This window comes from Rutidosis leptorrhynchoides, chromosome 4 (genome assembly GCF_046630445.1).
Source record: "Rutidosis leptorrhynchoides isolate AG116_Rl617_1_P2 chromosome 4, CSIRO_AGI_Rlap_v1, whole genome shotgun sequence".
NCBI lineage: Eukaryota > Viridiplantae > Streptophyta > Magnoliopsida > Asterales > Asteraceae > Rutidosis > Rutidosis leptorrhynchoides.
Genome location: NC_092336.1, coordinates 55332392 through 55359289, shown reverse-complemented (window position 1 = coordinate 55359289; position 26898 = coordinate 55332392). Strand labels below are relative to the sequence as shown.

Sequence of the window (26898 nt, the reverse complement as noted above, 5' to 3'; positions counted from 1 at the left end):
CCATTATGTAATGGTCGTGTGTAAACAGGATATTTTAGATTATCATTATTTGATAATCTACGTAAAGCTTTTTAAACCTTTATTGATGAAATAAAGGTTATGGTTTGTTTTAAAAATGAATGCAGTCTTTGAAAAACGTCTCATATAGAGGTCAAAACCTCGCAACGAAATCAATTAATATGGAACGTTTTTAATCAATAAGAACGGGACATTTCAGTTGGTATCAGAGCGTTGGTCTTAGAGAACCAGAATTTTGCATTAGTGTGTCTTATCGAGTTTGTTAGGATGCATTAGTGAGTCTGGACTTCGACCGTGTTTACTTGAAAAATGATTGCTTAACAAATTTTGTTGGAAACTATATATTTTTAACATGTGAATATTATGTGATATATTAATCTCTTAACGCGTTTGATATTATGTGATAGATGTCTACCTCTAGAACAAGTCCCATTGACTCACCTAATAATAATGAAGAGTCAAATGTAAATTGGAATGATTCGTGGACTGATTCACAAGTTCCCGAAGAGGAACCGGAAGAAGAGTCGGAACCGGAAGAAGAATCGGAACCGGAAGAGGAGGAACCGGAGGAGGAAATAGAACCGGTGAGGGAAATAATAAAACGGTTAAGTAAAAGAAAATCCTCAACCAACCGACCAAGGTTAATTATGGTCAATGGTGTTTTCGCCAATGAAGCAAAATATTGGGAGGATTACCAATTCTCCGATGAATCGGATTCCGACGAGAATTCCGATGATGTTATAGAAATTACCCCAACTGAATTTAAAAAGGCAAAAGAAAATAATAAGGGAAATGGCATAAAAATAGAGAAATCTAATTCCAACCCCGATGAACTTTATATGTATCGTCAACCCCCGAAGTCCTTAAGTTGTAACAATGACCCGGGAACCTCTAAACCACCAGGTTTTTCTAAACCAATGTGGAAAACGACGGCTCGTATTAGGGGAACATCATATATCCCTAGAAACTTGGCAAAACGAACCAAAACCGAAGAAGAAGAAACAAGCGAGTCGGAATAAGATAGTTGTATTCGTGTGGTGTAATATATGTAATATAGTGTGCTTATGCTTTATGATATATGTAAAAATTGCTTGTATTAATAAGTATTTTTTTTATAAATCTAACTCTTGTCTATTTTACAGTATAAAAACACAAAATGGATAGACAACCCAATATTTTAAGAGACCTACCCGGAGACATGATTGATGAAATCTTGTCTAGAGTCGGTCAGAATTCTTCGACACAACTATTTAAGGCGAGATCATTTTGTAAGACATTCGAAGAACGTTCCAAGAATGTCTTGGTTTATAAAAGGCTTTCGTTCGAAAGATGGGGGATATCACATTGGGAAATCCATAAGTTACGATGTGTTTACTTTGACGCATATATTGCGGGGAACCCAAATGCTATTTTACGCAATGGGTTAAGAAATTATTTTGACTCAATATATCCGAATATTGGACTTCGTGATTTAGAAAAAGCGGCTAACATGCAACATAAAGAAGCATGTTATGCTTACGGATTAGTAATGTTCGCTTCTCACCAAAGTGAGAACAAGAACATCGGGCTACAACTATTAAATAAAACGTTCCCACAAGTGACGGAGTCGGTAATTGGGGTAAGAAATGAGGTTTTTAGATTGTTACGGGACTGTTGGACATTACGTAACCCTCGTCCCTTTGATGACGTTACAACACGCTGTCTTATCAACGGCCATAACGGTTATGTTCCACAAGACCAAGGATGGGAAGTAATCCTAGTAAAACCAGAATGCATGACTTGTTTATGGACGTATGAATTACGTGTCTTTATTGCCTTTGCTGAACGACTTGTGTACTAGCTAGAATTATCTTCACAACCATCTTGTATCAAATTTATTGTGTGCTATATTTCATGCTATATGTAAAATAAGCGGTATTGTAAGTTTGTAAAATATTGTGTAAAAGTTTGAACGCGAAATATTATTATAATCAGTTTTTCATATAGAATTGTAGTAGTTGAATTGTATATTAGCTACTAAGTATGAACTTAACGGGTAGGTACTACCCGAATTTAAACTTATAAAACGCTAATATGAAGAAAAAGCTTTTATAAATGAGTTCATACTATGCTACGAAATACTATTAACTACTCTTAATATTCTGTATGATTAACTTGTTCCATTTGACTATTTTGAAGGAAATGGCACCGACTACTCGACACACCGTGAATATGAATGAAGAGGAATTCCGTACTTTTCTAGCTTCAAACATAGCCGCAGTACAGGCTGCGCTACATACCAACAATAACCTTGGATCTAGCAGTACAGGAAATCGTGTAGGATGCAACTACAAAGAATTCACTGCCTGCAAACCTTTGGAATTTGATGGAACCGAAGGACCGATCGGATTGAAACGGTGGACCGAGAAGGTCGAATCGGTGTTTGCCATAAGTAAGTGTACTGAAGAGGACAAAGTGAAGTACGCTACGCATATCTTCACAGGTTCTGCGTTAACATGGTGGAATACCTATCTAGAGCAAGTAGGACAAGACGATGCGTACGCACTACCGTGGTCAGCATTCAAGCACTTGATGAACGAGAAGTACCGTCCCAGAACAGAGGTCAATAAGCTCAAGACAGAACTTAGAGGGTTACGAACCCAAGGATTTGATATTACCACGTACGAAAGACGATTCACAGAATTGTGCCTATTGTGTCCGGGAGCATTAGAAGATGAGGAAGAGAAGATCGACGCGTTTGTGAAAGGATTACCGGAAAGAATCCAAGAAGATATAAGTTCACACGAGCCCGTCTCCATACAACAGGCATGTAGAATGGCTCACAAACTAGTGAACCAGATTGAAGAAAGAATTAAAGAACAGACTGCTGAAGAGGCCAATGTGAAGCAAGTCAAAAGAAAGTGGGAGGAAAACGGTGATAAGAATCACCAATACAACAACAACAGCAATTACAACAATAATCGCAACAATTATCCCAACAATCGCAACATCAATCGCAACTACAACAAACGGCCCAACAACAACAACAACAACAGTAACTACAACAATCATCCCAACAACAATAATAACCGCAACAACAACAACAATCAGAAGCAGCTATGCCAAAGGTGTGAAAAGTATCACTCGGGGTTCTGCACCAAATTTTGCAACAAGTGTAAAAGAAATGGTCATAGCGCGGTGAAGTGTGAGGTCTACGGACCAGGGGTTAATAGAACGAAAGGAACAAATGGTGTCGGAACGAGTAATGGCGGAGCAAGTAGTGTCGGAGCAAGTTATGCCAATGTAGTTTGTTATAAATGTGGAAAACCGGGCCACATTATTAGAAATTGCCCGAACCAGGAGAACGCGAATGGACAAGGCCGCGGAAGAGTTTTCAATATTAATGCGGCAGAGGCACAGGAAGACCCGGAGCTTGTTACGGGTACGTTTCTTATTGACAATAAATCTGCTTACGTTTTATTTGATTCGGGTGCGGATAGAAGCTATATGAGTAGAGATTTTTGTGCTAAATTAAGTTGTCCATTGACGTCTTTGGATAGTAAATTTTTACTCGAATTAGCAAATGGTAAATTAATTTCAGCAGATAATATATGTCGGAATCGAGAAATTAAATTGGTTAGCGAAACATTTAAGATTGATTTGATACCAGTAGAGTTAGGGAGTTTTGATGTGATAATCGGTATGAACTGGTTGAAAGAAGTGAAAGCAGAGATCGTTTGTTACAAAAATGCAATTCGCATTATACGAGAAAAAGGAAAACCCTTAATGGTGTACGGAGAAAAGGGCAACACGAAGCTACATCTTATTAGTAATTTGAAGGCACAAAAACTAATAAGAAAAGGTTGCTATGCTGTTCTAGCACACGTCGAGAAAGTACAAACTGAAGAAAAGAGCATCAATGATGTGACAACCCGGAAATTTCCAACCAAATTTAAACTTTAATCTTTATATGTTTCTGACACGATAAGCAATATTTGTTAAGTTAAATTTCAAGAATTTTAAACTATGTTCATACATTCATTCAACCTCGACCAAGTTCCAACGATTCACGAACCATTAAACGAATATGATTATATATGTATATGTGTATATATATTATAACTTAAAACGTAAACAAAATATTAGATTAAATACTTTATATGATTGTATCTGTTTCAAAATGTTTATCAATGGAATTAGAAGATAAGATCAAATGATTGAATTATCAGATATATTGAATTATGATTACAAGTCTCTGTTGAAAGGCCCACGTTGATTTGAGAAGTCTTTCCATTTTAACAATATTCGGAAAATGGTAAAGTGATTTATAAATAAGAACAAATTGTCAATCATTGAGAACTAGACAAAGGATAGTAGAAGATTGAATCTCATAAAGACTCGATTGATCTATTTAATTTCAAACGTACAAAAACGTTTTCAGTTTAAAAAGAACTTTATTATTAAAACGTATATAACTTTTATAAATATCTAGAACCATTTTTGACAACTCATTACTTAACTAGTATGATAAAGATAACGATATTTATATTTTATTTTATTAAATATATATAATGATTTAAATTAATATTATATATATTTATACGCGTATTATACGTACATAGTTTTATACTTTTACTATACTTAAACTTTACCTTTACTTTATTTTTACTTTACTTTAACTTTAATAATTCACTTTAATAATTCATACTTTAATAATTCACTTTAATAATTCACTTTAATAATTCATACTTTAATAATTCACTTTAATAATTCATACTTTAATAATTCACTTTAATAATTCAAAAATCTATTATAAATAGAATTCAATAGGTTTCATTATTTCATAGAAACTTGAAAATATTTTTCTCTAAACTCTCTCAATCGATTTACATATATATATTTACTCCGTATTATTTCAAGATATTATTAGTATACATAAAATATTATGACGGAGTGCTGTCCGAGTGATTTCGAAATTGTTTTTCGAGTAGGATAGGATTAAGGAAATTATGGGTTATAGCTATGGAGGTGATTGAGTATGGTTCATGGGTATGCTCGTGAGGTCAATATAGTGTTTATCATTTCCGTTGCGTCTACGTACCTTTCCTGCAATATTGAATCTCAATATTGATACGTGAGTACTCATAATTTAACTTTTACATACTAATAGTGTATCCCTGACTAGTGCTCGAGTATTTAGGATTATGCATGCTTGCACTTTTGATATTGCCCTTAGACAAGTTAGGTTGAATCTTGAATTAGTTACACTTGCGGTTGAGATAAGGTATAAGATATGCATGTCCTTGGAAAGCTAGCGAAAAATTAAGAACTTTTCCTTTAGATATCGAATGGTTTCGATGAACGGATTAGAAGTTATAATCAATTGAATTTTCGATATTTTTATTAAAAATGATTATTATTATCGTCATTTTTATCGTCGTTCTAGTTTTATCTTATTACTATCATTATTATTATCTTTATCAATAAAAGGGATTTATCATTAAAAATTGTTATTTTTTTATTATTACTATCGTTATTATCGTTAAAGTTATAATTAGTATTATTATTATTATCCAATTATTATTATTATTATTATTATTATTGGTATTATTATTATTATTATCATTATTAATATATATATCATTATTTAAAAATGGTTATTGTTATTGTTATTATTATTATTACTATATTATCATTAAGATAATTATTAGTATTATCGTAAATAGTGTTATAGTAACTATCATTATTAATATTAGTATAATTAAAACAAATATTTATAACACCTAATTATTTTGATTACTATTATTATCATTATTATGAACACGTTATAAAAGACGATTAAAAGCTATTAAACGAAACGATTAGGAAATAATGGGTAAGAGTATCATGATGAAATTAAAATATTATAAGATATTGATTTAGATAAAATTATCGTTCTTATTATTTTTATCATTACTATTATTATTAAAAGTATCGTTAGTATTAAAATTATCATTTTAACAAAAATTATCATTTTAATAGAAATGTCATTGTTACTATAAAATATCATTATTATTATTATTTTAAATAGAATTGTTATTTTAAAGATAATATTAAAAATTATCGTAAATATTAAAGTTATCATAATTAGAATTATCGTTTTATCATAATGTCATCTTAGTAATTATAAATATTGATATTTTTATAATAATAATTATTATTACAAAATAATACAACTTTTACTTACTATCATTATAGATATTATTTTATCAAATAAATATGTGATACAAACATATTTTACTACGTGTAATAACTTACTTTAATAATACCTATCATATTATCTTTATGATATTAAATGAACCCTATAAATTTTATTACTTAATATATATAAAAGTATATTTTATTATATAAATTTAATATAAAATTTTATTTATTAATAAATAAATTATATTATTTACTCTAATAAATCTTTTAAAAATATTTAAAAATATAAAATGACGATATTTAAACTATATATTAATCATGTATAGATTTTTGGAAATTATTTTGAGTCATATTTACTTTTGTTGACTTTTGCATATTAGTCTCGAGCATTAGGATTGTGGTACACTATGAATTGACCTAATTTGTTAGACAAATATTGACCAATACATAAATATATAAAATTAATTTAGGTTCGTGAATCCGAGGCCAACTTTGCACTTGTTCAATGACGTTATATGTATTTTTACTACGAAATACAGTATGGTGAGTTTCATTTACCTTTATACCCTTTATATTTTTGGGACTGAGAATACATGCGCTTTTATAAATGTTTGACGAAATAGACACAAGTAATTGAAACAACATTCTATGGTTGGATTATCGAAATCGAATATGCCCCTTTTTATTAAAGTCTGGTAATCTAAGAATTAGGGAACAGACACCCTAATTGACGCGAATCCTAAAGATAGATCTATTGGGCCTAACAAACCCCATCCAAAGTACCGGATGCTTTAGTACTTCAAAATTTATATCATGTCCGAAGGAGGATCCCGGAATGATAGGGGATATTCTTATATGTATCTAGTTAATGTCGGTTACCAGGTGTTCACCATATGAATGATTATTTTTGTCTCTATGCATGGGACGTATATTTATGAGAACTGGAAATGAAATTCTTGTGGTCTATTAAAATGATGGAAATAAATGATTATGATAAACTAATGAACTCACCAACCTTTTGGTTGACACTTTAAAGCATGTTTATTCTCAGGTGTTAAAGAAATCTTCCGCTGTGCATTTGCTCATTTTAAAGATATTACTTGGAGTCTTTCATAGCATATTTCGAAGAACGTTGCATTCGAGTCATTGAGTTCATCAAAGATTATTATTAAATCAATTTATTGTTGGATAGTGGATATTATGAAATGGTATGCATGCCTGTCAATTTTCGATGTAAAAAAAGATTGTCTTTTAAAAACGAATGCAATGTTTGTAAAATGTATCATATAGAGGTCAAATACCTCGCAATGTAATCAACTATTGTGAATCGTTTATAATGTATATGAATGGGTCCTTTCAGTTGGTATCAGAGCGGTGGGCTTAGCGAACCAGGTCTGCATTAGTGTGTCTAACTGATAAGTCGATAGGATGCATTAGTGAGTCTGGACTTCGACCGTGTCTGCATGTCAAAAGTTTTGCTTATCATTTTGTGTCGAAAATTAACTATTTATCATCCTCAGAAAATTACCTGCTTATTATTTTTAGTCTAAGACACGTCTTGCTGCATTGATTGCATGAATAGTGTATAGACAAAAATTCATATCTTAGCATATCTGCTAAATCATATCTTATCGTATCTGTTACTTTAAACTTTGCCTGACATATCCCGCAAAGTCCTCCGTAATCTACGAAATCTTTTGATCTATATATATATATATATATATATATATATATATATATATATATATATATATATATATATATATATATATTCTATGTAATTAGAATACCATCCGTTAACCAAAAACATTTCATATCAAAAAAAAAAAAAAAATCCTTTATCCAATCGTACGAAATGGAATTCGTCATCAGTTCAAGTCACTCAGATTCCGAAATGGAATCCCATTCAAGCTCCGAAAGCAGTGTGACCGAAATAGATCAACAAATCAGTCATCACCTATTCTGGATGAATTGGGGATGGGTTCGTAGCCTCCTCAATCATTGGAGACAAGAAGAAGGTGATCCCTTCCATCCACCACATTGCCCTCTTGACGAAAAACCTGAAGCACTTACCAGTAAACCTGTTCGAAACACCATGTTCTCGCTCATTTCCAGAGTATCTCGTCACGATTATATATTACATCAAATTTTAGATTTTATTTATCCGCTCGTCCGAATCGACAATCACCCCGGTGTAATAGAAGAAGTCAACGAGCTTCGCGCTCGGGTAGTGGCTTTGGAGAATATGGTGCAGAGATTACAAACACCAGCAGCAGCATCAGCAGCATAACCAGTACCACCATCATCAACGCCAACAGTACCATTACCACCTCCAACCACAACTGCGTCGTAAACCTCGACTTCACAATCTGTCCCACGAGCATCAACGTCATACGCACCATAGATACCAAGGAGTACCAACAACAATAACTGACGAAGTATTAATTCATAACTTCATTGGAGAAACATTCCGCGGCGATTATGTAATCTCTAAAGTCTTAGAGATTATCTAATCTAGCCCTAACCATAAATCAGTTAAGCGAACCAAAATGATAGAAGGAAGAGTAGAAACCCTGACAAAAATGGTGTGTGATTAACAAGCTAAACTTGCTTTACCAACAGTATCAACAGTACCGTCAGCGCTACCAACATCGTCAGTAGAGTCAACATCCGAATCAACAACACCGATAACATCACAAACTCCGTCAGTTCAAGAATCACTGTGGACATCATTACGAATCAATAACGTGTATATTGTATCAACGAGTTATGAAGAATTAACTCATTCCCTCTGAAGAAATTATATGTATATTATATATATATATATATATATATATATATATATATATATATATATATATATATATATATATATATATATATATATATATATATATTTTGAAATAAATCTTTCCGTGCTAAGATATTGTGTGTGAATCTTAACTACTCGGTTAATTCATACTACAAATATGCAATAATGTATGTCCTTCGGCCGCAACTTAACCAGCGTTAACTACAATCTCTGTCGCAATTCAACAAATTCCAATTCATAATAAATCAAGTATATATTTGATTTTACACTTTCATCATCGATGTACCCGAAACTTTTCAGATAACATCATTCGTACTTTGCGAAATTCACAAGAATTCCACGAACCGAACATCATACATCAACAAATAACGAAGTATTGATTCATAATTTCAATGTCATTAAAGAAATACTGCGTAAAAGTTATGTACTTTTTAAAGCCTTTAGGGATTATTCAATTCTAGTTTTAACCGTAAATCAAATGAGTTTAATTTAACATTAACTCATTAAATCTATGTTACATCTGAAGAAAATATACATATATATATTTTCATAAAGACTGTAATAAAATTCTTTTGTACAAAATATTAATTGTGATTTTTTTTTTTACGGGTAGGTAATACCCGAGAGATATATAAATTCACAAATAATATGTTACATTATTCGAATCTGATTCAGCAAATCATCCATTATACTCCCTACTTTCACAACAATATACATTCTTTTATAGAAATCAAAACAACCATACTCATTCAAAATTTAATTACATATTCTGATTTTGAAATCTCAAAATTCAACTCGAGATATGACCAAAATCATCACTCTTAGATCCTTACATCTTTCACAAGCCATATTTTGACTTCAAAACTGTGTTAGAACATCAAATGTATGTTAACGATTACAATCTGTGTTCAAACCCTTCAAAAATTTCTGAAGACACTTCGAATGATGAGCAATCGAGATGATGATCCAACCACATGTTACCCACAGTTATGTACCCGAAAAACTCTTGCAACCAAAGTAAAAGTTTAAACAACGTATCCGCGTCAGATTCTTTGGCATTTATTAGCAAAAATAACTTTGCGACTCCTATTCAAAGTAGCCAGTTTTGTCACAGCTCCAGCAAGTCAACTTCGACTTTTCAGTCAGACTAACCTTATTATAACCTTGAGATATACACCATCGTTACCAGGGAACCTTTTACATTCCACCACATTATTAGCAGATGTACCAACAACTTCATTACCCTTTGAATTTAGTCTCTCCAAAAAGTCATTATAATTATTTATTGAAACCCCATCATTTACTCATTCGCATCTTGTAATGAGAATTGCCATACGAATCATTGGGAATTAGCAATCAGTATTTTGAAATCTCGCGGCATGTCTACGCCAACAGTTATATGTGTATATATAACGTCTATCTTCTGGACTTAATTTGAATGTGAAGTTTCTGAAAAACACTCCGAACTAAGAATTGGTTCTCCGAAAATGGAACAAATGCTGATGAAGCAGCAAAAACTAAAAACGACTTTAAACGGTAAAAGCTGGATGATAATGATGAAGTGTGCTGGCAAAGCGCAGAAAAAGAGAAGTTTTGGAACTGGAAAACGGATTGAGCAGAGTAGGAAGGAGGCTGTGGACAAATTACAAAGACTGAACCTGACTTCAAAGGATCCAAATGATTCAGTACCTGCTGAAGTCATTAACGAATACCTTGCTCCTGACTCTAAACCCCTGCGGACAATATTCTTCATCATCCTCTGATATTAGAAATTCTAAAATATCATCATATCTTTTATTATAAATATCCTCCATATTTCTGAAGATATTTTCTTAATTTTTCTTATTTGAAATCATTTACCTCTTCGCACTATCTGTATTACATCATAAAAGAAACTATTTTAGTTTCTAAATTATGAAACATTCAAGTTTAAAATAGGAATATTTTGAAGTAGTGTTGGGAACTGAAGCATGAATTAGTATAATATAATGACACTTGATCAACGTAATTATATTACAGTAAGTCATGCTGAGTTTCTAAAAGGAACGTGATGATTCACAGATCATAACATCATCATGTGCCATATTATACGACTCTTGTATTCTATTTAACCTCTAAAATATCAAGAAAATATTTCTTGATGATTCGGCCTTTTCCAAGGTATTCTAGTAATTTGACAAGTCAAGATCGTGCCATCACAATTTCCTTCCTAGAACATTAACAACGTTCATTCCGAAATTCATATCTGTGAATTCTGGACCATTACAAGCGGTGCTTAATCGCAAGAAGAAGAAACAAAAGGACAAAACTCTGAAATAGAAATTGGGGTATAAATTGCAGCAAATAAAAGAGAGCATTAACTGTAAATGATAATGATTATAGAAGACAGAAGCAGAGACTTTGAAATATAAGGGAACATATAAAGCTCAACGATAAACCAGAAATTATAAACCATATATATCGATGCATATAGCAATATAAAGACACGAGAGAACTAGAAACACTATAAACCCAAGAGTATAGTAGAAGTAAATAGATTCTTCCGGCGGTAGATGAAAAAGAAGAATGACCGATATGAAAGTTAGAAGTATATCGAGAATCAGAACTGGATGGAGCATATTGATGAATACTTTAATATATGAGTTGAGGGGGAAAGAATAGAAGGTGATGAAACATGACTAGGAACTTAGAAATCAACAGATTTAACTCACACAATGGCGGAATAAGTGAATCAAACCCTCTAGTGAATAGGTTAAGTTTTTTTTTTTGATTAATTTAGTCAAACCACAACTAAATCAAGTGTGATTAGATCAACACCTAGAGCTATTATTCACCACCTGAGTGATTTGGACTGAGAGAGAATCGAAGGAGCTCACTAGATCTGAGTGTGTGTAACAAATGAGAGGCTTAACCTAAAATGAAGAACATAAGACTTTATATACCCCTGCTGTTGAATCACCCATACGATTCATTCATCACACGTACGAGTTGGCTTCATCAGCCATACGGGTGATCACTCACTCGTGTCTTCTCATTTAGGTTGTAATTGTGACTTAGCTCAGCATCAACCGTGCGTATGAGCCTGTCAGCCGTACTAGTGAGGCTTCACTCGTACGTCTGACTAAGTCTAACATAGTCAAACATCTAAATCTCATTCCTGCAGTTCCTGTAACCACATACAAACACGGATAGGATAATAACGAGTAATCATGGTGGCCTGTAAACTGTTGTACCTGCAATGGACGTGGGTAAATATCTAGGGACTTGCATAAAATGCATCAACAGAAGGTGTGAGTTGTAAGGAAACGAAGGAGGTGAATTTATAAGAAAATCTCCGACAAAACAATTAAAATGGACGATCGCATTTAAAGTGGATCCTAATTTCCTTGATTACCGGAGAGTCAAATCTTATTAAGAAGATTTTCTTCAAATCCCTTGAAATCTGGGAATCAATCATATCTACGTCAAATGATAAGATGAATCTACACTTACTCATTTCACTCTTCTATGTTAGCTTCATTCGTACTCTTCATATAAATGGATTGTTTATCCAAATTATTCGCTGATGATAAAACTCTAATTTTCAGCCCGTATACATCATGAAAACATACTTATTATCATTCACAACCTTTCCACTCAAATTTCGGGACGAAATTTCTTTAACGGGTAGGTACTGTGACAACCCGGAAATTTCCAACCAAATTTAAACTTTAATCTTTATATGTTTCCGACACGATAAGCAATATTTGTTAAGTTAAATTTCAAGAATTTTAAACTATGTTCATACATTCATTCAACCTCGACCAAGTTCCAACGATTCACGAACCATTAAACGAATATGATTATATATGTATATGTGTATATATATTATAACTTGAAACGTAAACAAAATATTAGATTAAATACTTTATATGATTGTATCTGTTTCAAAATGTTTATCAATGGAATTAGAAGATAAGATCAAATGATTGAATTATCAGATATATTGAATTATGATTACAAGTCTCTGTTGAAAGGCCCACGTTGATTTGAGAAGTCTTTCCATTTTAACAATATTCGGAAAATGGTAAAGTAATTTATAAATAAGAACAAATTGTCAATCATTGAGAACTAGACAAAGGATAGTGAAAGATTGAATCTCATAAAGACTCGATTGATCTATTTAATTTCAAACGTACAAAAACGTTTTCAGTTTAAAAAGAACTTTATTATTAAAACGTATATAACTTTTATAAATATCTAGAACCACTTTTGACAACTCATTACTTAACTAGTATGATAAAGATAACGATATTTACATTTTATTTTATTAAATATATATAACGATTTAAATTAATATTATATATATTTATACGCGTATTATACGTACATAGTTTTATACTTTTACTATACTTAAACTTTACCTTTACTTTATTTTTACTTTACTTTAACTTTAATAATTCACTTTAATAATTCATACTTTAATAATTCACTTTAATAATTCACTTTAATAATTCATACTTTAATAATTCACTTTAATAATTCATACTTTAATAATTCACTTTAATAATTCAAAAATCTATTATAAATAGAATTCAATAGGTTTCATTATTTCATAGAAACTTGAAAATATTTTTCTCTAAACTCTCTCAATCGATTTACATATATATATTTACTCCGTATTATTTCAAGATATTATTAGTATACATAAAATATTATGACGGAGTGCTGTCCGAGTGGTTTCGAAATTATTTTTCGAGTGGGATAGGATTAAGGAAATTATGGGTTATAGCTATGGAGGTGATTGAGTATGGTTCATGGGTATGCTCGTGAGGTCAATATAGTGTTTATCATTTCCGTTGCGTCTACGTACCTTTCCTCAATATTGAATCTCAATATTGATACGTGAGTACTCATAATTTAACTTTTACATACTAATAGTGTATCCCTGACTAGTGCTCGAGTATTTAGGATTATGCATGCTTGTACTTTTGATATTGCCCTTAGACAAGTTAGGTTGAATCTTGAATTAGTTACATTTGCGGTTGAGATAAGGTATAAGATATGCATGTCCTTGGAAAGCTAGCGAAAAATTAAGAACTTTTCCTTTAGATATCGAATGGTTTCGATGAACGGATTAGAAGTTATAATCAATTGAATTTTCGATATTTTTATTAAAAATGATTATTATTATCGTCGTTTTTATCGTCGTTCTAGTTTTATCTTATTACTATCATTATTATTATCTTTATCAATAAAAGGGATTTATCATTAAAAATTGTTATTTTTTTATTATTACTATCGTTATTATCGTTAAAGTTATAATTAGTATTATTATTATTATCTAATTATTATTATTATTATTATTATTGGTATTATTATTATTATTATCATTATTAATATATATATCATTATTTAAAAATGGTTATTGTTATTGTTATTATTATTATTACTATATTATCATTAAGATAATTATTAGTATTATCGTAAATAGTGTTATAGTAACTATCATTATTAATATTAGTATAATTAAAACAAATATTTGTAACACCTAATTATTTTGATTACTATTATTATCATTATTATGAACACGTTATAAAAGACGATTAAAAGCTATTAAACGAAACGATTAGGAAATAATGGGTAAGAGTATCATGATGAAATTAAAATATTATAAGATATTAATTTAGATAAAATTATCGTTCTTATTATTTTTATCATTACTATTATTATTAAAAGTATCGTTAGTATTAAAACTATCATTTTAACAAAAATTATCATTTTAATAGAAATGTCATTGTTACTGTAAAATATCATTATTATTATTATTTTAAATAGAATTATTATTTTAAAGATAATATTAAAAATTATCGTAAATATTAAACTTATCATAATTAGAATTGTCGTTTTATCATAATGTCATCTTAGTAATTATAAATATTGATATTTTTATAATAATTATTATTATTACAAAATAATACAACTTTTACTTACTATCATTATAGATATTATTTTATCAAATAAATATGTGATACAAACATATTTTACTACGTGTAATAACTTACTTTAATAATACCTATCATATTATCTTTATGATATTAAATGAACCCTATAAATTTTATTACTTAATATATATAAAAGTATATTTTATTATATAAATTTAATATAAAATTTTATTTATTAATAAATAAATTGTATTATTTACTCTAATAAATCTTTTAAAAATATTTAAAAATATAAAATGACGATATTTAAACTATATATTAATCATGTATAGATTTTTGGAGATTATTTTGAGTCAAATTTACTTTTGTTGACTTTTGCATATTAGTCTCGAGCATTAGGATTGTGGTACACTATGACTTGACCTAATTTGTTAGACAAATATTGACCAATACATAAATATATATAATTAATTTAGGTTCGTGAATCCGAGGCCAACTTTGCACTTGTTCAATGACGTTATATGTATTTTTACTACGAAATACAGTATGGTGAGTTTCATTTGCCTTTATACCCTTTATATTTTTGGGACTGAGAATACATGCGCTTTTATAAATGTTTGACGAAATAGACACAAGTAATTGAAACTACATTCTATGGTTGAATTATCGAAATCGAATATGCCCCTTTTTATTAAAGTCTGGTAATCTAAGAATTAGGGAACAAACACCCTAATTGACGCGAATCCTAAAGATAGATCTATTGGGCCTAACAAACCCCATCCAAAGTACCGGATGCTTTAGTGCTTCAAAATTTATATCATGTCCGAAGGAGGATCCCGGAATGATAGGGGATATTCTTATATGTATCTAGTTAATGTCGGTTACCAGGTGTTCACCATATGAATGCTTATTTTTGTCTCTATGCATGGGACGTATATTTATGAGAACTGGAAATGAAATTCTTGTGGTCTATTAAAATGATGGAAATAAATGATTATGATAAACTAATGAACTCACCAACCTTTTGGTTGACACTTTAAAGCATGTTTATTCTCAGGTGTTAAAGAAATCTTCCGCTGTGCATTTGCTCATTTTAAAGATATTACTTGGAGTCTTTCATAGCATATTTCGAAGAACGTTGCATTCGAGTCATTGAGTTCATCAAAGATTATTATTAAATCAATTTATTGTTGGATAGTGGATATTATGAAATGGTATGCATGCCTGTCAATTTTCGATGTAAAGAAAGATTGTCTTTTAAAAACGAATGCAATGTTTGTAAAATGTATCATATAGAGGTCAAATACCTCGCAATGTAATCAACTATTGTGAATCATTTATAATGTATATGAACGGGTCCTTTCAAATGATGTTCCCATTGCAAAAGAATTTCCCGATGTATTTCCGAAAGAATTACCGGGATTACCCCCACATCGATCCGTTGAATTTCAAATAGATCTTGTACCAGGAGCTGCACCAATAGCTCGTGCTCCTTACAGACTCGTACCCAGAGAGATGAAAGAACTGCAAAGCCAATTACAAGAACTTTTAGAGCGTGGTTTCATTCGACCAAGCACATCACCTTGGGGAGCTCCTGTTTTGTTTGTCAAGAAGAAAGATGGTACATTCAGGTTGTGTATTGACTATCGAGAGTTGAACAAACTTACCATCAAGAACTGCTATCCACTACCGAGAATCGACGACTTATTTGATCAACTACAAGGCTCGTCTGTTTATTCAAAGATTGACTTACGTTCCGGGTATCATCAAATGCGGGTGAAAGAAGATGATATTCCAAAGACTGCTTTCAGAACACGTTATGGTCATTACGAGTTTATGGTCATGCCGTTTGGTTTAACTAATGCACCAGCTGTGTTCATGGACCTTATGAACCGAGTGTGTGGACCATACCTTGACAAGTTTGTCATTGTTTTCATTGATGACATACTTATTTACTCAAAGAATGACCAAGAACACGGTGAACATTTGAGGAAGGTGTTAGAAGTATTGAGGAAGGAAGAATTGTACGCTAAGTTTTCAAAGTGTGCATTTTGGTTGGAAGAAGTTCAATTCCTCGGTCACATAGTGAACAAAGAAGGTATTAAGGTGGATCCGGCAAAGATAGAAACTGTTGAAAAGTGGGAAACCCCGAAAACTCCGAAACACATACGCCAGTTTTTAGGACTAGCTGGTTACTACAGAAGGTTCATCCAAGACTTTTCCAGGATAGCAAAACCCTTGACTGCATTAACGCATAAAGGGAAGAAATTTGAATGGAATGATGAACAAGAGACAGCGTTTCAGTTATTGAAGAAAAAGCTAACTACGGCACCTATATTGTCATTGCCTGAAGAGAATGATGATTTTATGATTTATTGTGACGCATCAAAGCAAGGTCTCGGTTGTGTATTAATGCAACGAACGAAGGTGATTGCTTATGCGTCTAGACAATTGAAGATTCACGAACAAAATTATACGACGCATGATTTGGAATTAGGCGCGGTTGTTTTTGCATTAAAGACTTGGAGGCACTACTTATATGGGGTCAAAAGTATTATATATACCGACCACAAAAGTCTTCAACACATATTTAATCAGAAACAACTGAATATGAGGCAGCGTAGGTGGATTGAATTATTGAATGATTACGACTTTGAGATTCGTTACCACCCGGGGAAGGCAAATGTGGTAGCCGATGCCTTGAGCAGGAAGGACAGAGAACCCATTCTAGTAAAATCTATGAATATAATGATTCATAATAACCTTACTACTCAAATAAAGGAGGCGCAACAAGGAGTTTTAAAAGAGAGAAATTTAAACGATGAAATACCCAAAGGATCGGAGAAGCATCTTAATATTCGGGAAGACGGAACCCGGTATAGGGCTGAAAGGATTTGGGTACCAAAATTTGGAGATATGAGAGAAATGGTACTTAAAGAAGCTCATAAAACCAGATACTCAATACATCCTGGAACGGGGAAGATGTACAAGGATCTCAAGAAACATTTTTGGTGGTCGGGTATGAAAGCCGATGTTGCTAAATACGTAGGAGAATGTTTGACGTGTTCTAAGGTCAAAGCTGAGCATCAGAAACCATCAGGTCTACTTCAACAACCCGAAATCCCGGAATGGAAATGGGAAAACATTACCATGGATTTCATCACTAAATTGCCAAGGACTGCAAGTGGTTTTGATACTATTTGGGTAATAGTTGATCGTCTCACCAAATCAGCACACTTCCTGGCAATAAGAGAAGATGACAAGATGGAGAAGTTAGCATGACTGTATTTGAAGGAAGTCATCTCCAGACATGGAATACCAATCTCTATTATCTCTGATAGGGATGGCAGATTTATTTCAAGATTCTGGCAGACATTACAGCAAGCATTAGGAACTCGTCTAGACATGAGTACTGCCTATCATCCACAAACTGATGGGCAGAGCGAAAGGACGATACAAGCACTTGAAGACATGCTACGAGCATGTGTTATTGATTTCGGAAATAGTTGGGATCGACATCTACCGTTAGCAGAATTTTCCTACAACAACAGCTACTATTCAAGCATTGAGATGGCGCCGTTTGAAGCACTTTATGGTAGAAACTGCAGGTCTCCGATTTGTTGGAGTGAAGTGGGGGATAGACAGATTACGGGTCCGGAGATTATACAAGAAACTACCGAGAAGATCATCCAAATTCAACAACGGTTGAAAACCGACCAAAGTCGACAAAAGAGGTACGCTGACATTAAAAGAAAAGATATAGAATTTGAAATTGGAGAGATGGTCATGCTTAAAGTTGCACCTTGGAAAGGCGTTGTTCGATTTGGTAAACGAGGGAAATTAAATCCAAGGTATATTGGACCATTCAAGATTATTGATCGTGTCGGACCAGTAGCTTACCGACTTGAGTTACCTCAACAACTCGCGGCTGTACATAACACTTTCCACGTCTCGAATTTGAAGAAATGTTTTGCTAAAGAAGATCTCACTATTCCGTTACATGAAATCCAAATCAACGAAAAACTTCAATTCATCGAAGAACCCGTCGAAATAATGGATCGTGAGGTTAAAAGACTTAAGCAAAACAAGATACCAATTGTTAAGGTTCAATGGAATGCTCGTAGAGGAACCGAGTTCACCTGGGAGCGTGAAGATCATATGAAGAAGAAATACCCGCATCTATTTCCAGAAGATTCGTCAACACCTTCAACAGCTTAAAATTTCGGGACGAAATTTATTTAACGGGTAGGTACTGTAGTGACCCGAACTTTTCCATGTTTATATATATTAATTGAGATTGATATTTACATGATTAAATGTTTCCAACATGTTAAGCAATCAAACTTGTTAAGACTTGATTAATTGAAATATGTTTCATATAGACATATAGACAATTGACCACCCAAGTTGACCGGTAATTCACGAACGTTAAAACTTGTAAAAACTATATGATGACATATATATGGATATATATATATAGTTAACATGATACTATGATAAGTAAACATATCATTAAGTATATTAACAATGAACTACATATGTAAAAACAAGACTACTAACTTAATGATTTTTAAACGAGACATATATGTAACGATTATCGTTGTAAAGACATTTAATGTATATATATCATATTAAGAGATATTCATACATGATAATATCATGATAATATAATAATTTAAAATCTCATTTGATATTATAAACATTGGGTTAACAACATTTAACAAGATCGTTAACCTAAAGGTTTCAAAACAACACTTACATGTAACGACTAACGATGACTTAACGACTCAGTTAAAATGTATATACATGTAGTGTTTTAATATGTATTTATACACTTTTGAAAGACTTCAATACACTTATCAAAATACTTCTACTTAACAAAAATTCTTACAATTACATCCTCGTTCAGTTTCATCAACAATTCTACTCGTATGCACCCGTATTCGTACTCGTACAATACACAGCTTTTAGATGTATGTACTATTGGTATATACACTCCAATGATCAGCTCTTAGCAGCCCATGTAAGTCACCTAACACATGTGGGAACCATCATTTGGCAACTAGCATGAAATATCTCATAAAATTACAAAAATATGAGTAATCATTCATGACTTATTTACATGAAAACAAAATTACATAACCTTTATATCTAATCCATACACCAACGACCAAAAACACCTACAAACACTTTCATTCTTCAATTTTCTTCATCTAATTGATCTCTCTCAAGTTCTATCTTCAAGTTCTAAGTGTTCTTCATAAATTCTACAAGTTCTAGTTACATAAAATCAAGAATACTTTCAAGTTTGCTAGCTCACTTTCAATCTTGTAAGGTGATCATTCAACCTCAAGAAATCTTTGTTTCTTACAGTAGGTTATCATTCTAATACAAGGTAATAATAATATTCAAACTTTGGTTCAATTTCTATAACTATAACAATCTTATTTCAAGTGATGATCTTACTTGAACTTGTTTTCATGTCATGATTCTGCTTCAAGAACTTCGAGCCATCCAAGTATCCGTTGAAGCTAGATCCATTTTTATCTTTTCCAGTAGGTTTATCCAAGGAACTTAAGGTATTAATGATGTTCATAACATCATTCGATTCATACATATAAAGCTATCTTATTCGAAGGTTTAAACTTGTAATCACTAGAACATAGTTTAGTTAATTCTAAACTTGTTCGCAAACAAAAGTTAATCCTTCTAACTTGACTTTTAAAATCAAATAAACACATGTTATATATCTATATGATATGCTAACTTAATGATTTAAAACCTGGAAACACGAAAAACACCGTAAAACCGGATTTACGCCGTCGTAGTAACACCGCGGGTTGTTTTGGGTTAGTTAATTAAAAACTATGATAAACTTTGATTTAAAAGTTGTTATTCTGAGAAAATGATTTTTATTATGAACATGAAACTATATCCAAAAATTATGGTTAAACTCAAAGTGGAAGTATGTTTTCTAAAATGGTCATCTAGACGTCATTCTTTCAACTGAAACGACTACCTTTACAAAAATGACTTGTAACTTATTTTTTTGACTATAAACCTATACTTTTTCTATTTAGATTCATAAAATAGAGTTCAATATGAAACCATAGCAATTTGATTCACTCAAAACGGATTTAAAATGAAGAAGTTATGGGTAAAACAAGATTGGATAATTTTTCTCATTTTAGCTACGTGAAAATTGGTAACAAATCTATTCCAACCATAACTTAATCAACTTGTATTGTATATTATGTAATCTTGAGATACCATAGACACGTATACAATGTTTCGACCTATCATGTCGACATATCTATATATATTTCGGAACAACCATAGACACTCTATATGTGAATGTTGGAGTTAGCTATACAGGGTTGAGGTTGATTCCAAAATATATATAGTTTGAGTTGTGATCAATACTGAGATACGTATACACTGGGTCGTGGATTGATTCAAGATAATATTTATCGATTTATTTCTGTACATCTAACTGTGGACAACTAGTTGTAGGTTACTAACGAGGACAGCTGACTTAATAAACTTAAAACATCAAAATATATTAAAAGTGTTGTAAATATATTTTGAACATACTTTGATATATATGTATATATTGTTATAGGTTCGTGAATCAACCAGTGGTCAAGTCTTACTTCCCGACGAAGTAAAAATCTGTGAAAGTGAGTTATAGTCCCACTTTTAATATCTAATATTTTTGGGATGAGAATACATGCAGGTTTTATAAATGATTTACAAAATATACACAAGTACGTGAAACTACATTCTATGGTTGAATTATCGAAATCGAATATGCCCCTTTTTATTAAGTCTGGTAATCTAAGAATTAGGGAACAGACACTCTAATCGACGCGAATCCTAAAGATAGATCTATTGGGCCTAACAAACCCCATCCAAAGTACCGGATGCTTTAGTACTTCGAAATTTATATCATATCCGAAGGGTGTCCCGGAATGATGGGGATATTCTTATATATGCATCTTGTTAATGTCGGTTACCAGGTGTTCACCATATGAATTTTATCTCTATGTATGGGATGTGTATTGAAATATGAAATCTTGTGGTCTATTATTATGATTTGATATATATAGGTTAAACCTATAACTCACCAACATTTTTGTTGACGTTTTAAGCATGTTTATTCTCAGGTGATTATTAAGAGCTTCCGCTGTCGCATACTTAAATAAGGACGAGATTTGGAGTCCATGCTTGTATGATATTGTGTAAAAACTGCATTCAAGAAACTTATTTTGTTGTAACATATTTGTATTGTAAACCATTATGTAATGGTCGTGTGTAAACAGGATATTTTAGATTATCATTATTTGATAATCTACGTAAAGCTTTTTAAACCTTTATTGATGAAATAAAGATTATGGTTTGTTTTAAAAATGAATGCAGTCTTTGAAAAACGTCTCATATAGAGGTCAAAACCTCGCAACGAAATCAATTAATATGGAACGTTTTTAATCAATAAGAACGGGACATTTCAAATACTTCATAACTCGTTGATACAATATACACGTTATTGATTCGTAATGATGTCCACAGTGATTCTTGAACTGACGGAGTTTGTGATGTTATAGGTGCTGCTGATTCTGATGACACTGACGGCACTGACTGTGATGGTGATGCTACGGTACTGTTGATGTTGTTGGTAAAACAAGTCTAGCTTATAAATCACGCATCATTCTTGTCAGGGTTTCTACTCTTCCTTCTATCATTTCGATTCACTCATCTGATTTATGATTAGGGTTAGAATAGATAATCTCTAAGACTTTAGAGATTACATAATCGCCGTGGAGTGTTTCTCCAATGAAGTTATGAATCAACACTTCATCATTTGTTGTTGTTAGTATTCCTTGGTATCTACAGGGCATATGACATTGGTGCTCGTGGGACAGATTGTAAAGTTGAGGTTTACGACGCGGTTGTGGCTGGGGGTGGTAATGGTACTGTTGGCGTTGATGATGGTAGTACTGGTTATACTGCTGGTGATGTTGCTGGTGTTTGTAACCTTTGCACCATATTCTCCAAAGCCACTACCCGAGCGCGAAGCTCGTTGACTTCTTCTATTACACCGGGGTGATTGTCGGTTCGGACGAGCGGATAAATAAAATATAGAATTTGATGTAGTATATAATCGTGACGAGATACTCTGGAAATGAGAGAGAAAATGGTGTTTCGGACAGGTTCACCGGTAAGTGCTTCAGGTTCTTCGCCAAGAGGGCAATGTGGTGGATGGAAATGATCGCCTTCTTCTTGTCTCCAATGATTGAGGAGGCTACGAACCTATCCCCAATTCATCCAAAATATATGATGGTTGATTGGTTGATCCATTCCAGTCACACTGCTTTCGGAGCTTGAGTGGGATTCCATATCGGAATTCGAGGGATTTGAACTAATGACGAATTCCATTTCGTTCGATTGAATAAATGATTTTTCGATATGAAATGATTTTTCGGCTATCGGGTGGTATTCTAATTACATAGAATATCTATATATTTAGCGCAAAAGATTTCGTAGATTAAGGAGTAATTTACGGGATATGTCAGGCAAAGTTTACAGTAACAGATACGCTAAGATATGAATTTTGTCTACACACTATTCATGCAATCAATGCAGTAAGATGTGTCTAGACTAAGAATGATAAGCAGGCAATTTTCGACAAAAATGATAAGCAAAACTTTTGACATGCAGACACGGTCGAAGTCCAGAACCACTAATGCATCCTAATGACTATCAGTTAGACACACTAATGTAGACCTGATTCGCTAAGACCACCGCTCTGATACCAACTGAAAGGACCCGTAATCATATCACAATGTATCTGATAAATCAATCATTTGATATTATCTTCTAATTCCATCGATAAACATATTGAAACAAATACGTTCGTATAAAGTATTATACGTTTAATACTTTATTAATATTCTCAAGTTATAATATATATATATATATATACATATCTATTTATATATAACGGTTCGTGAATCGTCGGAATTTGATCGAGGTTATAATGAATGTATGAACACAGTTTAAAATTCTTGAGATTTAACTTAACAAACTATGCTTATCGTGTCGGAATAATATAAAGATAAAGTTTATATTTGATTGGAAATTTCCGAGTTGTCACAAATAGTACTATTCATAACAAATAAGACAAATTTTGTCTATTAGTTATATTGGTAATATAAATATAAATATAAATAAATATAAATAAATAAATATAAATTATTAACTTTAATTTAACTCCAACTTTACAAAACCCAGCCTATTCTTGACTAGCCTAGAGCATCCCGGCCCGACTCGGCCCAGCCCAGCCAAGCCCAGCCCAGCCCAGCCCAGTTATCTTAATACAGATCCATCTGATTTATAAATCTCATAATCATTTATCGAAACCCTAGTTTGCAGCCGTCTCATTTCTTATTTTGAAGGTACGTTTTCAATCTGCTTCGTTTTAATTTAAATCTTACATTAGGGTTTAGAACGATTCAATTACACAATAATAGATTTCATAAGTTCATAAATATTATTCTTAATTTTACGTGATCTTCATTTTATTTATTTTTGTTTTCTTCCAGCTGATTTATTGAAGTAGGATTGAATACCAATGGCGCCTAAAGGTAAGCTCTTTGTTCCTCACTGTAACAGCTAATCGTTTATTTATGCTCAGTTCTAGTTTTGCATAAAATATTTCTTTGTATGTTAACAAATTTCATTTTCCGGTTCCTGTCGTTTTGAGCTATTTAGCTACAATTACTTGATCTTATGAGTTACTGTATATATACAATTGTTTATGTTTGTTCTTTTGCTTGAAATTATTTCAGGAATTTTGTTTAAATCCCTATACTAGGAGATGTGAAAAAGTTTAATTTTAGTGTTTTTTTCTGTATTTTGAATGTTAATTTGAATTTGAATGTAGCTAACATAAGCATATTATACTACATACAAAAATATAAGCCTTAGATGTATCACTAAATATAGTTAATAGATAAATATTTGTGATATAATGATCAAAGTTGTAACACTAGCTTCAAATAGTCTTTTTTTGTATGTTTTTGACTATAATTTCGTAGAACTACTGAATGTGATTATAGATTTATATTTGTATATACATAATCCGAGTTTTATGAATATATAATCATAGACCATGATGACGCTTATCTATGTACGGATTTTGAACCTTGAAACCACATTTTCAACTACAAAGTATAATTATAATTTTCTTTTCCTTTTTTATAGTAACTGCAACTACCGTTTTAGTAGGGTAACTCAGGGTAACTCAATATGTTTTTGGATCTATGGTCGAGGATTTATACAACGTTTCATGTTGATTTTTCTGATCTATTGTTTCAGGTGATGTAACGAAGAAAGGAGACGCTAAGGCTCAGGCTTTGAAGACAGCAAAGGCTGTGAAGACAGGTTCGACCTTCAAAAAGAAGGCTAAGAAGATCCGCACGAAGGTCACATTTCACCGACCAAAGACACTGAAGACCGATAGAAATCCTAAGTACCCACGTATCAGTGCCCCACCAAGAAACAAGCTTGACCACTATCAAATATTGAAATACCCGTTGACCACAGAATCTGCAATGAAGAAGATCGAGGATAACAACACTCTGGTTTTCATTGTTGACATTCGTGCTGACAAGAAGAAGATCAAAGCTGCAGTTAAAAAGATGTATGACATACAGACAAAGAAAGTCAACACTTTGATCAGGTAATTTCATCAGTTGTAATTTTAAACACTATTTCACTTATATTGACATTTAGGTTTTGAAATCAATATCAAAAATTTCTTACAAGCGTAACTTATGATTACAAACTTATACTCTTTTATTAATGATAGTAGTCTAGTTGAGTTATAATATACTGATTTAGAAGTGGTATTCATTAAATTGCAATTTCAACAAATATTTGACCTGTTTAATTCATTTTCTGTTAAGGATTTTCAATGGTTTGACCTGATTGACCTGATGAAACCAATTGTAAATTTGTAATTAAATAAGATGAAACTTCCCTTTTCTTTATTTTCTTTTCTGCTTGTGATTAACTGTATTACCATTTTGTTAATGTATATGTGCGTGTGTGATACGCAGACCTGACGGAACGAAGAAGGCTTATGTAAAGCTTACCCCAGACTATGATGCTTTGGATGTTGCTAACAAGATTGGAATAATCTAATAAGGTTAATGTCGGTTCAGCAGAATGGTGAAATGTATGCTCGCTGTGGTGATTTTATTAGTTTTATTTTCTCAAATAGTACTTGCAAGTTTATTGAGATTATTATACATTTGAATGCAATCTTGTTAATGAAGCGTACTTCAACAGCTTCAGTTTTGTTATTGGTTTGGTTCACCATTCTCTTAGGTATTATGTACTGCTTGTAGTTTTAAAAATTATTTTATATTGGTTCGTAGTCTAAGTTGGTCTTTGCATGCCAAGGATTTTAAAGTAGTTTGTTAAGCGTTTATAGTGGAATTTTAAGAATTGCAAATTGCATCGGGGAAAGTAGGGGTGTAAATGAGCTTTGCTTTAGTCAAGTTGGACTCGTTTAAAATTCACATAAATCGAGTTTGGCTCGGTTCGAGCCTATAATCTTAAGTTTGAGCTTTGCTCGTTTTATTCAAGCTCAAATCGTTTATTTCATTACTTGGTATTTGTTTTTCTCATCATTATTTAATTTAAGTGTAATTAATGTAATGATAATACATATCAATTATTGTGTATTTTTGTCTAAATATAATGCAATAAGTATAGTATACTATTAATATATTATTATTAACTATAATTATATTATATTTGTTGTAATTTAGTTGTTTATAACAATTCTTAGTATACTAATCTAGATACAAACTTCTTATAATATAAGAGTAGAAATTATATGGACAAAATTACACTTTTGGTCACTGTAGTTTGTAAAATCTTGCAGTTTTGGTCATCATGGTTTTTTTTTTGCAA

General features: G+C 31.9%; 1 protein-coding gene across 1 annotated transcript; it reads left to right on the top strand.

Annotated features, from left to right (window-relative positions):
- The first annotated feature begins 24332 nt into the window (after positions 1 to 24332).
- LOC139840053 (large ribosomal subunit protein uL23) lies at positions 24333 to 26282 on the top strand. The gene is made up of 4 exons (XM_071830278.1): positions 24333 to 24371; positions 24519 to 24560; positions 25294 to 25657; positions 26037 to 26282. The coding sequence occupies exons 2-4, from the start codon at positions 24548 to 24550 to the stop codon at positions 26119 to 26121; spliced, it is 462 nt and encodes a 153-aa protein (XP_071686379.1). The 5' UTR covers positions 24333 to 24371; positions 24519 to 24547; the 3' UTR covers positions 26122 to 26282.
- The last annotated feature ends 616 nt before the right edge of the window (positions 26283 to 26898 follow it).

Bases quoted from the DNA above. Each gene is read 5' to 3' on its own strand.
- LOC139840053 (XM_071830278.1), top strand. The intron at 25,658-26,036 runs GTAATTTCATCA...TGTGATACGCAG, and splicing joins AAAGTCAACACTTTGATCAG to ACCTGACGGAACGAAGAAGG.